This window comes from Triturus cristatus, chromosome 7 (assembly GCF_964204655.1).
Source record: "Triturus cristatus chromosome 7, aTriCri1.1, whole genome shotgun sequence".
NCBI classification, from domain to species: domain Eukaryota; kingdom Metazoa; phylum Chordata; class Amphibia; order Caudata; family Salamandridae; genus Triturus; species Triturus cristatus.
The window spans coordinates 949,296,028-949,308,924 of NC_140590.1; the positions used below are offsets into that span (position 1 = coordinate 949,296,028).

The 12,897-nt window shown below is 46.5% G+C and overlaps 1 protein-coding gene across 6 annotated transcripts in view; it reads left to right on the forward strand.

Annotated features, from left to right (window-relative positions):
* Positions 1-7,540, forward strand: part of MYOT (myotilin) — a 476,183-nt gene extending 468,643 nt beyond the window's left edge. For all 6 annotated transcript variants that reach the window (XM_085617966.1, XM_085617971.1, XM_085617967.1 and 3 more), the window contains one exon: positions 6,267-7,540. In XM_085617966.1, coding sequence (XP_085474092.1) covers positions 6,267-6,409 — 143 coding nt within the window. In that variant the 3' untranslated portion in view covers positions 6,410-7,540. The remainder of the gene's footprint in view (positions 1-6,266) is intronic.
* Positions 7,541-12,897: the final 5,357 nt, after the last annotated feature.

The following is a 12,897-nucleotide window of genomic DNA, read 5'->3' on the forward strand; positions in this document are numbered from 1 at the left end:
CAGAATCCGATACGCAGACAGAATAACCCAACCTCTGCGCCCCAAAGCGGGAACCTCCTCACCCTTCAATACAGGTGCCGTCTGCAAACAAGTAATCACGTCAGCCGGTTCCGCTGACTCCAAAGAAGAGTTCCAATTTTCACTCAGACCAGTAGAGTCAGCCCACTCGCGGGCTAAGGCTCCATAAGGCGTTGAATCCCATCCGGGAATATCAACGGACAACTTAAGAGTAGATTTAGATTTCTTAGAAAACATCGCGAAAAAGAAAGAAAAATAAACGCAGAGAAAGAGAAGAGAGAAAAAAAAAACTATACACGCAAATATATAAAAAAGAAAACCACGCACACGCTGAAAGCAAACACAAGACAAAGACAACGCACACAGGTTTCGTAAACAGTTCGTGACGCCAAATGTTCTGCTTGGGTTTTCAGATCGGGTGGAACCCGCTCTACAGAGCCCTCCTGACCCAAACCAGAACGTTACCCCCTCCCTAGGGCCTTTTCACACCTAAATAACCACATATATATGTACCACCTAAGGACAGGGAATTCCTATTATATATATATATATATATATATATATCAAGACATCACCGTCTAGCGATCTCAGCAACCACAGTCTCGCGGCCTTCAGCAGACCCAGAATCTCCTACCCAGACGGCAGCAACACTCACAGTCTCGCGGCCTCAGTCAGACCCAGAATCTCCTACCCAGACGGCAGCAACACACACAGTCTCGCGGCCTCAGGCAGACCCAGAATCTCCTACCCAAACGGCAGCAACACACACAGTCTCGCGGCCTCAGGCAGACCCAGAATCTCCTACCCAGACGGCAGCAACACACACAGTCTCGCGGCCTCAGTCAGACCCAGAATCTCCTACCCAGCCGGCAGCAACACACACAGTCTCGCGGCCTCAGTCAGACCCAGAATCTCCTACCCAGACGGCAGCAACACACACAGTCTCGCGGCCTCAGTCAGACCCAGAATCTCCTACCCAGACGGCAGCAACACACACAGTCTCGCGGCCTCAGTCAGACCCAGAATCTCCTACCCAGACGGCAGCAACACACACAGTCTCGCGGCCTCAGTCAGACCCAGAATCTCCTACCCAGCCGGCAGCAACACACATAGTCTCGCGGCCTCAGTCAGACCCAGAATCTCCTACCTAGACGGCAGCCTTAGCACGAGCTCATCCTATTGTTACCGTAGTACATGACAGGGGAATCGGGATTACCATATATCAGATCACACAAAGACTATTAGTTGAGCACAACCTGTTCTCTAGTTCGAGGGGCTCGTTTTCCCCCTCATCCAGTTACCACTTACCTGACCAGGATTAACCTCTGTTCATGTTGAGTTAACTCTGACTAAAAGAATAGGCTATCCTCCTATACAAAAATACACAACACATGCTAACTCACGACAAGCTAAATACTTTATTTAAATGCCACATGCACATTCACAGAATACATCATATATATATATATATAACCTGCAAGGAAAGTGAAAGGTTAAGTTATACACTTCAAAGAAAAAGGGGTCGACATCACCTGGATTGTATGTAGCCTGTGCTCAATGGTCATCTAGGTTCCCTTCTCCCTCTGTGCCTCGGCTTCGCCTGGAAGTCACACCTCCGCAGTCGCGGATCTACTCCCTTCTCCCTCTCCGAGTCACTGGAACCTCTTCCTCATCGGCTACTCTCTCCTCTTTAGATTCAAGTTCGTCATCTGTCTTCCCTGGAATGAGTAGTAGCTTTTTCTGCTAACGGCCAGATGCCGCCTATGGTCTAGAAGCAAGTGCCAGTGTCTGCCTCAGACTTTCACTAATATAGATGTGCATTCTCTCATGGAAATTTCCAGCTCGAAACCTGCCGCCCACCAAATTCCTGTACCTCCCCGTGCCAAGGACACGTTCCCAGCCGGCCGGCCTGATGTAGTGTCTTCGGCATGAAGGAGAATACAATCCTTCGATAAGGGCCGGCCTGAACCGGTTCTCTCCAAGCGAATAACACCTCCTAACTAAAACACTGCCTATGACCTGGAAACTTCCCAAGCTGCCAGAGCAGGAGGAAAGATGGAGTCTCTCCCGTTTAAGGCCTACCAGGCCTGAATGCAGCACAGCTCCATTAGATACCCTCACTACAGAACAGATTACCCCTAATGCTAACGAATCTATCCCCTAGGCTATGTATGTAGGCCCTGATCTATGGGTAGGAGCACAGGATTGTGTCAACGTGTCTAATAGATAGGCCCTATTCACTACTCTAGTCCTTAGACTTGGATGGAAAGAGACTGAAGTCATATTGATCGCTCTATAACACAAGAAGGCCAGGAAAATCAAGCAGTACAATGTGGAAAAAAGCGATAGTCCGCCCACTGTTAAAAAAAAAACCTACGGCAGACCCTAAGCTAGCTACAAACTGTAGGCCTTTTCAGAAATTCTGGAGAAGGAAGTGAACCGTCAACTGTCCATATATTTGCAAGCCAACTGTATTCTTTACGCCACACAATTTGGCTTCCGCACTCAATTTAGTACTGAGACAGAACTTTTGGAAGTGACGGAACACATCCCCAAAGTCCTTGACAGGGGAGGAAAAGCAATGCTGATAATGCTCGACCTCAAAGCAGCATTTGACACGGTACCTCACCTCAATCTGCTGGAACAACTACATGAAATAGGAATCCGACACCAGGCTTAGAACTGGCTGGCATCATTTCTGGATAGACGGTCGCTGGAAGTCTGGCTGCCTCCTTTTACAGCTTATGCCAGGCTTCTGTTGGTGGGAGTGCCACAGGGATCGGCTCTTAGCCCTACACTGTTCAACGTTTACTTAACCCCTCTTGCAACGTTGGCAGAGTCTTTTGGCGCGAAGGTCATCACATACACAGATGACACACAGCTGTTGTTTGCATGTGATAAAGACGTGGACTTAGATGAGAAGGAGATCGCCAACTGTCTCACCGGTGTCTTTCAGTGGCTGGAGTTGCATCACCTTAGATGCAACCCGGATAAAACGGAGATTGTGACCTTTGAAGCTGTCCCTCACAACTTTGTGGTAGACTGCTGGCCAAGCAACTGTCCGCATCTGGGATCCTCGAAGAATTGTGTCAAGAACCTAGAAATTAAAAATTGACAGCTCACTATCTTTCCTCCCACAGATCCAAGCCTTGACGGGGTCATGTTTCAGCGTGCTCTGCATGCTAAAAAAATTCCTACCACTCCTCTCTGTGGCGGTGGGTTGAAAGGTGGTACAGTCTCTAATTACATCTAGACTGGACTATGGAAAAGCTCTGTACCTTGGCCTCCCTGACTACCTTTTCAACAGACTCCAGGTGGTACAGAATGCTGCAGCTAGACTTCTGCTTTCTCTTCCCTCAAGATCCTACATGACTCCGCACTTAAAGGCCCTCCATTGGGTCCCTATGAAACAAAGGGTGACTTTTAAAGTCATGGTACTTATGCATAAATCCTTGAACGGGACGGGACCATTCTATCTTAAGGAGAGAATTAGTCCATATATTCCTGCCTGTACTCTTCGCTCTTCTTAGACTCATATGGCAAGGGTCCCTCGAATTAACTGTCTCCAGATGGGTGGGAGATCCTTTGCATATCTGGGTCTCCGGGCCTGGAATGGTCTTCCTCCTTACCTGAGGCTGATAGACAGTCTTGAACTGTTTAAGAAGAAACCCAAAACCCATCTTTTTAACTTTTAGTCCCCTTTTTGGTGTCTCTCCTCCCTCTGCCAGCACTGGGACACTCCATTGAGTAGCCGCGCGCTTTATAAATAGTATCTGAAAGAAACACGTTAGTTAGATTCCTCACCTTAGAATATCCCCAGGCGTCAGACTGGATCCGGAAGATTTTTCGTCAGCAATACCCCTTGCGCGTCGCTAGGCGTCGTCTGCGGCTCCGCGTCCGTCGTCGGCGTCGTGCGCCGGGATGACGTCGTCGGAGTACTTAGACGCCGCCCTCGCGCGCTGACGTCAGTTACTAACCTTCGGTAACGATGTATCTGTAAGAAACATTAGTTAGTTAGATTCCTCACCGACCCTCCCATCCTCCCCGTTCTGCGAACTGACATCTAGGGTTAAGGTTGTCCTTTCAGGCCCCTAGATTTTATTTTTGGCACCAGTGTCGGTCTTTGCATGGCTCTGCGTTCCTGGCGCGGAAGGCTATGTACAAGAACTGACGTCAGCGCGCGAGGGCGGCGTCTAAGTACTCCGACGACGTCATCCCGGCGCACGACGCCGACGACGGACGCGGAGCCGCAGACGACGCCTAGCGACGCGCAAGGGGTATTGCTGACGAAAAATCTTCCGGATCCAGTCTGACGCCTGGGGATATTCTAAGGTGAGGAATCTAACTAACTAATGTTTCTTACAGATACATCGTTACCGAAGGTTAGTAACTTGTTCTTTAACATAACATCTGGGAGAATGCCGATCTTTCTTATCAGTTTGTCCAAGAAAGGTCCATTTGTAATGAGTCTGTAGTTGTCAGGATTCAGCGGATCCAAGTTTGTTTTCTTCAGTAAAGGGCGCATATATGACTTTTTGAGTTACTCTGGAAATATTCCGGAAGTTAAGGAATCGTTGATGATTCTTCTTACTGGAGTGACAGCAGAGGTTGTTAGAAGAATTGTCTTGCAAGTTTGCGGTGGACACGGGTCACAAGGGTGCTGGCAGGCCAGCTTGCTTTGACCAGGTCCATAAATTCATCGTGTGAAATATGTTGTAAGGAACGGAGAGGCGGGGTTAGAGTATTCTTGTATTGTATTGTATTGGATTGTTTTGTGAAAGGGTTAGTGATGGTGCTTTGTCTCTGTTTTAAGTATGAGTTCAACGTGTCTTCTTTGTCCGTGTAATGATTTGCCAGTTTGTCTGAGAAATCTTGAGTGACAGGATTAGTTCCTTCTAGACAATTTGGCTTACAAAATTCATTGAGTATTTTAGAGAACTCTTTATTTGCACATTTAGCATTTTGAAATCTGTCTGAATAGTACCTTTTCTTTGCTTTTTTGATAGTTAACTTGTATAATCTGTTAATTTTCTATAGGCGAAGTTTGTCTTGTTTGGTGTTTGTTTTAAGCCAGGCACCTTGCAGCTTTATAATTTGTTGTTTTATGTCTTTTATCTCTGTAATTCTCCACGCGCTTGTTTTCTTTTGTCCTGTTGTGTGGTTTTGAGTGGTTTTCGGGATATCAACAGCTTCCTGTAGCCACTCGTATAATATTTTAACAGAATGTATTGTCTCCAGATCTGTACTGGATGTTAGTTGTGTTTCTAAGTGTTCCAAATTGAATTTGTTCCACGTCGATAGGTGGATGCATGTAAGGTGGGTTTAGGTGAGTCGCTTAGTGTTGTTTTATGTTGGGAAGCAAGCAAATGGTGGTCTGAACATGTGACTGGAGTTATAGTTTGAAAGGAACTAGTTTGGTATTAGCGAAAATAACATCTAAGATGTGACCAACGATGTGTGTGGGTCTGTGGACTATTTGATGCAGGTCCAGTGCATCTAGGCCAGCGATTGTTTTTGGATGGGGCATATTGGGTTTATATCACATATATAATATATATAATATATGTGTGTGTGTATGTATATATATATATATATATATATATATATATATATATATATATATATATATATATATATATTCACCACTCCTAATGAAGGAAGCTTGCACTGCTGTCTCATGTGCTGTTACTGTTCTGTATATATGTGTAAAACATACGTTGTTGCAACACTGTATGTAAGGAGGGAACTGTGCACTGCATCATCCGCCTGTGTAAAGGAAACTTGCACTGCTGCTGTCGATTCTGTACCTTGTAACTGAAGCTTGTTAAAAACCTGTTCACTGTACAAAAGCAAAAATTGCGTTGTCATTGCTTCTTTAATGAGTATATTTGTACTTCCCAGTGAGAGAATTGGGTCCTGCACAGAGCGGAGGCCCAAGTGTGCAAGACCTGGGGCAGATTTTGCACGGGTGAATGTGTGCCATACCACAATGGCAAAACATAACCACTACATTTTAAAAGCACACGAGCGCCGCAGAAAACTGTATTGAGCCGCACCAGTGCCCACACAAACGTTATTAAATACATTCCTTTCTGTTCGCCAAGCGTGAGGCGTTGATTCGCTGTCTGGCAGCACCTTGTACTAAATGAAGAACATGTTCAAGCCATTGCAAATGCAAATGAATGTCTCTGTGGCAAATGAATACATAAGCAAATAAGTGAATTGACAGTTCTGTTCTTGTGTTTCAGCTCGTTTCAACCCAAACACCGCAGCTCCCAAGCCGCTGAGAGTACGACCAACGTTCAGCCTCTATTCTACGCTCGATCACGGAGAACCCTTCCAGGAAGCAGAACCACCCTACCCTGGACTCTTTGAAAGTGATGAACTTTAAAAACACTGAAACATCCCTGGAACCACAAAGCACCTGCTCACAATGTACTTCAGCAGTGACAGTAGTACAGTAGTACTTGATGAATACTTGCAATGTTTTCTTTGTGACAGCCACTAGTGATGGATACAGAACTTTCTGTGTGCATTGCATTTCTGGTGTCTTTCTTGTCCATTTCCGTTGATACGACGATTTGTATTAAAACTCTGTCATAAAGGACAGGACCAGCTATTTTTAAACAGGTGACTGAAAATGGGACTGAAAATACAAAAACCAGCACCAGTGTACCCCTGATTCTGGTAGTACAGTGAAAGTAACACAGGTAGCAAGCAGCAGCTGCCACAATATTTCATTTAACAATACTATAGCAATATATGGAGGACCGGTTGCAGCCTTTCATTGCCCTCGCCTAGATTCTTGATGTGCTTTACCCTATTTTTCATCATTGCTTGGTTGAAATAAGTCACATATCATATAGGATGTCAAATTCAAGTACGTTGGAATGGCAGGCAAATTGAGTTACTATCATACAAAAAGCTATCGCGAATGAGGCTGCGCAGGAACTACCAAATATTAAAATCTACTCAGTGTTTCAGAATGACCTGCAAGTTATTTCCACTCAAGCAATGTACAAGCGAATTCTCAAATATATTCACTGTGGCTGTCCTGTTACCTGAATTTAACTGCCTAGTGGGTTGATAACAAGCAAAGCACTTTCCACAAAACATTTTCTATCGGTCTCAAATTCTTAAATAACAATCCTGAAATGGCTTCAGAAGCCGAGATTGCTGGAAAAATATTTTTTCGCCTGTTGGTTCCCGTCCAAAAGCCTTGGTTCCATCATGTGGGTACTTTTTCCCATCTGTTTATATTTATTTAGTCCAGTCAACTTCTTTGCAGTGACCCTGAATCGACTTAGTGAGTGTGCCTACTGCTGGACAGAATACTGATGAATTATACGAGTGACTGAGAAACTGTATGCAAATACGATTTTCCACAATGTGTTAGAAAAGTTAGTTGTATTATTTGAATGACGTTTTTCTGAATGGTGTATTCCATTTATTTGCACAGTAACTGCATAACTACTGTTTGAGCTGCTATTCTACTTCTAATAAAAGTGAATTGAAAATGTCAGTGTTTTCTAAATGGAATACTATTTCAGATATTCCAGTCAAGTGAATATCTCCAATATTTGATGTTAGTATAATTGTGGTTAATCCCAGTAAGTATGTGGCTTAGTGAACCCTCAGCACCACCGCCCCTCCCCACTTTTGCTATTTAAGCATGGGTGGTGTTGAAACTTAGTTATTTATGAGCCTTTCTTGCCTGCAGCTCTGTAGCCAAAAGCTTTTAGTAATACGGGACACGATAACAAAGGTTAGGCTAGAAAAGTTAACAAAGAAATGAAGAGGAAAGGACAGGGAAAGAGGGAAAGAGAGCGATAGAGAGAGAGAGAAAAAAAACTGTGACGAGAAGGAAGAGTTAAAAGGATGAGAAGATGGATGCAAGGGCGAATAGAATGATTGATATAAGGATGAAACCAGCCATGGCCCGTGCAGGTAAGAGCGTTGGGGGGAGATTCCACAGACGACTGCGATGGAAAATTAAATAAATAATAAATGTTCTGTCGTTGTCATCTGTCAAAATCCCCCCATCCTGCCCCACCGCTCTTACCTGCATGGCCACTGCTAGACAAAACAATATTTGCATGAGTAAGAGAAAGAAAGTGGCTGGAATGATAAAAGTCTGGATGAATGAGCGAATGAATGAGTGTTCGCCTGGACAGAGGTGTGGAAGGATGGATTGCTGGATTTATAAAAGGAGGATGAATTGGTGGATGGATGATGAATGGATGGATAAAAAGGATTTATGAATATTTGGAACTGTGAGTGGAAGGATGGAAAACTAATAATGGATGGATGGAATGGTGAAAGGATGGATAAAAGTATGAAAAGATTGAGAAATGGATGTGTACATGAAATGCTTAAAGATGAATGGAAGGTGTTAATAAGAGACACCATCTAGAGTCGGTTGGACTTACTCTCTTCTCCCACACAGTGGCATTAGAGGTCTGGATCAAAGTGGGGGGTATTTTAATTTGCTGGCTACTCCCTTGGCTCTGGTCCTTAGAGCAACTGATCAACTGCAGCAAGGGCTCATCTCTGTTGAGAGTTCTAGGGGCAACATATTCTCTGAAGGTTTGGAAAAAACATAAGCAAGACAAAACTTTGAGGGAGACTCACACTGGGCAAATTTAACACACCTCTTCTTCCAAAGAGTCTTCAGTGAATGGCTGTGAAGTTAAAGTCTTTAAAGGTTATGTTTGGTGGACTCAATGCTAGTACCCAAGACTCCACCCTTGGAGAGCAATGCAGTTCTGAGTAAGAGAAGCTGAGTGCCCACACCCTCTTGGAGTAAATGGAGTTAAGGGTTACAGAAACACTGGCGACATGCATTACTTTATTGTATTTGCAGAAACCAATGCTTTATTGAAGAAAGCAACTGCAGACCCCAACATCCTCAGCAGCTACAGGCCAATCTCGCTCCTGCCTTTACCAGCTTAAGTAATTGAGAAAGCCATCAATACACAACTCGCAGACCACCTAGAACTCCATCAACTCACAGACAGCTCTCAATTAGGCTTTCACACCAGCCACAGCACAGAGACGGCCCTCATTGTGTCCACCTATGACATAAGAAGCAACATTGACCGATGAGAAATGGCTTCACTCATCCTCCTCAACCTCTCTGCAGCTTTCAATACGGTCTGCCACAAGTCACAAATCAGAAAGCTTCAGCACTTAGATATCTGCGCACCAGCCCTCAAGTGGATATTCTCCTTCCTCATGGACAGAACTCAATGATTTAGCTTTCCACCATACACCTCAGAACCCAAGAAATTCATCTGCAAAGTCACCCAAGAATCATCGCTCAGCCCAACACTCTTCAACGTCTAGATGATGCCCCTCACTGACAGCGTCAGAGCCCAAGGCATCAACATAGTATCCTATATGCTGACAACACACAGCTCATCATTTCCCTTACTGACTCAACCTGCACTGCCAAAGCGAACTTTGCCAACTGCATGAACGTCATTGCTTGGATGAAAAACTGCCTCCAGCTCATCACAGACAGAACAAAAGTCTTAATCTTCAGCAACAACCACTCTCCCTGGGAAGCCAGTTGGTGGTCTTCTGAAGTTTGCCCCCTCACCCACCTCTGTGACCAATGCCAAGAACCTCAGGATCATCCTGGATACCAACCTCTCCACAAGCAGACAGATCAGCGCCGTCTCCTCTTCATGCTTCCACATCCTGTGAATGCTACACAATAATTTCCAGTGGATCCCACTGAACACCAGACGAACGGTCACCCAGGCCCTTATCACAAGTAGACTTGATTATGCTGCCCCAGGGAGAACACTGGGCAGGACTAGAAGACTGGGAAGAGGCAGGTCTGAAAATAACAGGGGATCTATATCAAGACTCTGTACTTTTCCACTTTGAGGAACTGCAAGCGGCATATGACTTGCCAGGAGGTCAGTTCCTGAAACATGGGGCCCTTATTAGAAGGATTAGAAAATACTGGGGCGTGTGTGGCACAGAACCCAGGGCACTGGCAGCTATGTCGTGTTATCGGCCGGAAGGCTTAACATGGTCTCCTGCCTCTCTACAAGGCGATGAGGCAGGATATGCAGAAGTTGCTGGAGCGTCTGCGGTTACAGTGGGAGGAAGACCTGGGGGAGCAGATCCCAGAGAAGGATTCGGACAGGATCCAATAGCACACACCAAAGACATCTAGAAATGCGCATTTTAAACAAATTAATTTTGATATATTAGATAGAGCGTATCTCACCACATCCCGCATTAGGCTATACTTTGGGAAGGAGACTGCGGCATGCCCAAGATGCTCAGAGAGGGAAGCACATATCATTCACATGTTCTGGAGCTGCCCCACACTGCAGATCTTTTGGGAGGAGAGGAGACAGATAATGAAAAATGTCCTAGCTATCGTAACGGAAAGTTTCAATTCTATTAAGGACTCGGAGGCGAGGATTATGCTATTCTTTCTTCACTTTATTGAATAGCAGCCATTTGTAGTCACCAAACAACTATAGCAAACTACTATTCCCATGAACCATAGGGAATAAGAAAGAACAATAGAGTGTCCCAGAATAGAGTGTCCATAATTGCACCAATCACAGGCTCCCAACGTGTAGATAGTACTTTGTCACTGCTCAGCCCTCCTCTTTCGTCGCTCGGTCAGCCACTAAAAACATCAAGACTCCTGTTTGTTGGAATCCCCTGGAAGGAGCAAGAAAGTAGGTTCAGGCAGTATAATGGCTAAGGATTATACCTGCAGGGGGAAGCTTTGCAACATATAATCAACTGTCCACAGAAGCATATATGAGCAAACTTACTTGCTCAGGTACGAGGGAGGGAAAACAGCAAGGAACTTGTACCCTGGGTGGGATAATCCTCGCCTCTGAGTCCTTAATGGAATTGAAACTTTCCGTTACGATAGCTAGGAAATTTTTCATTCTATGTCAGGACCGGAGGCGAGGATTATGCTCGTTTAAAGCTTACTCACCACCAAGTGAGCCACGTCAACAACCGGTTTGAAGTAAAACCGTTTAAAAGTAGAGTCTGAAGACCAGTCTGCAGCATTCAGAATGTCTTCCAGACGAGCTCCCAGGGTAAATGCTTTAGAGGCCATTGCCCCTCTCACCGAATGCACTCCAAACGCGCGCAGGTCGATGCCAGCCTCCTGCATGACCCATCGCACCCACCGAGCAATCGTAGGTGATGACACAGCCTTGTGAGGTTTCTTAAAAGAAATGAGCAATTGCCTCTCACCCGGAGGCCGAAACTCCTCAGACATTTCTTCATAAGCCTTGAGACACGCCACGACGCACAACTTTGGTGAGTCCAGAAACGCTGGATATGAGATAGACCTGGTACCGCACTTAGTGCGTCTATGGACAGTGAAAGTAACCCCCGTAGGGGAAAAGATTCTACTCGAGACATCCAGGGCTCTGACATCCGAGACTCGCCTGCACGAGATCAAGCACAGCAGGATAGCTAACTTGGCGGACAGCTCTTTCCGAGACAGAAACCTATTCGGTTGCCAAGACAACAACAAATTGAGCACTCTGTTAACATCCCATAATTGGGAGTAACGCGGTTCCAGGGGCAGAGATAGGTGGATGCCCCGGAGCAGACGACAGACCAAGGGGTGTTCACCCACCGGAGAGCCATCTACAATGGAATGTCCAGCCGAAATGGCAGAGCGAAAGGTATTAACAGTTCGATACGCCAAACCTTCTGCCGCCAGGGAGGCCAAGAAATTTAAGACGGAGGTCACATCCGCTGCCACGGGATCGACACCCCGTCGCAAACACCAACGGCACCAACGGCCCCAGGAGGACCGGTATCACTTGGTGGTGCTGTCCGCCCAGGCACGAGCCATGAACTTCGCAGCCGATTCCGAAAGGCCTTCGACCGACCATCGTCCCCTGTAATCCGCCAGGCCATGAGTGTCAGAGACCCCTGCTCGATAAGGGGGTGAGGATTCCCCTGAGGATCGCGGAGGAGAGACGTAAACAGGGGGAGTGGGATTGGAGAATCCCAAGAAAGTTCCAGAAGAACTGGAAACCAAACTTGCGACCTCCAAATCGGCGAGACCAACACCACATTCGCCTTTTGATGCCGCACCTGCGCCGTCACTCTCGTGATCATGGCGAATGGAGGAAAGGCATACCCCGCTTCCGTCTCCCAATTCTGCAGAAATGCATCTGTCTTCTCCGACAGCAGGTCTGGGCGCCAGCTGAAGAAATGGGGAAGCTGGTGATCTAGACGGGAAGCAAAGAGGTCCACCGAGAAGGGCCCCCAGAGGTTCTGGAGAGAAAGGAACACAGTTGGATGGAGTTTCCAGAGACTTCCATCATGGAAGTGCCGCGACTGGAAGTCCGCTACTTGATTGTCGTGGCCGGGACGATATTTGGCTGTGTCGGACACCTGATGGTCCAGGCAGAACTGCCAGAAGGTTGCAGCCAGGTCTGACAGGGCCTTCGAACGTGCGCCTCCTAGGTGGTTGATATACCGGACCGCTGACACATTGTCCATGCGGTGGACGACACAGGAGCGAATGGAGTCCTTGGTCCAGCACTGGATCGCGAATGAACCCGCCAACAGCTCCAAGCAGTTGATGTGTAACACTTGCTCCGACGGTGACCACACACCTCCTGTGGCGAACTCGCCGCACCTCGCACCCCAGCCGGACCTGCTCGCGTCTGGTTCTATAATCACATCTGGATCGGAACCAAAAATGGCTCGTCCATTCCATGCCTCCATGTGCTAGAGCCACCACTGAAGCTCTTCCCTGGTGTCTTCTGACAGGACCAGTGTGTGAGAATACAGAAGGCCTTTCCGCAGATGCGCCGCCTTGAGACGCTGAAGGGCCCTGTAATGCAGAGGACCCGGAAAGATCGC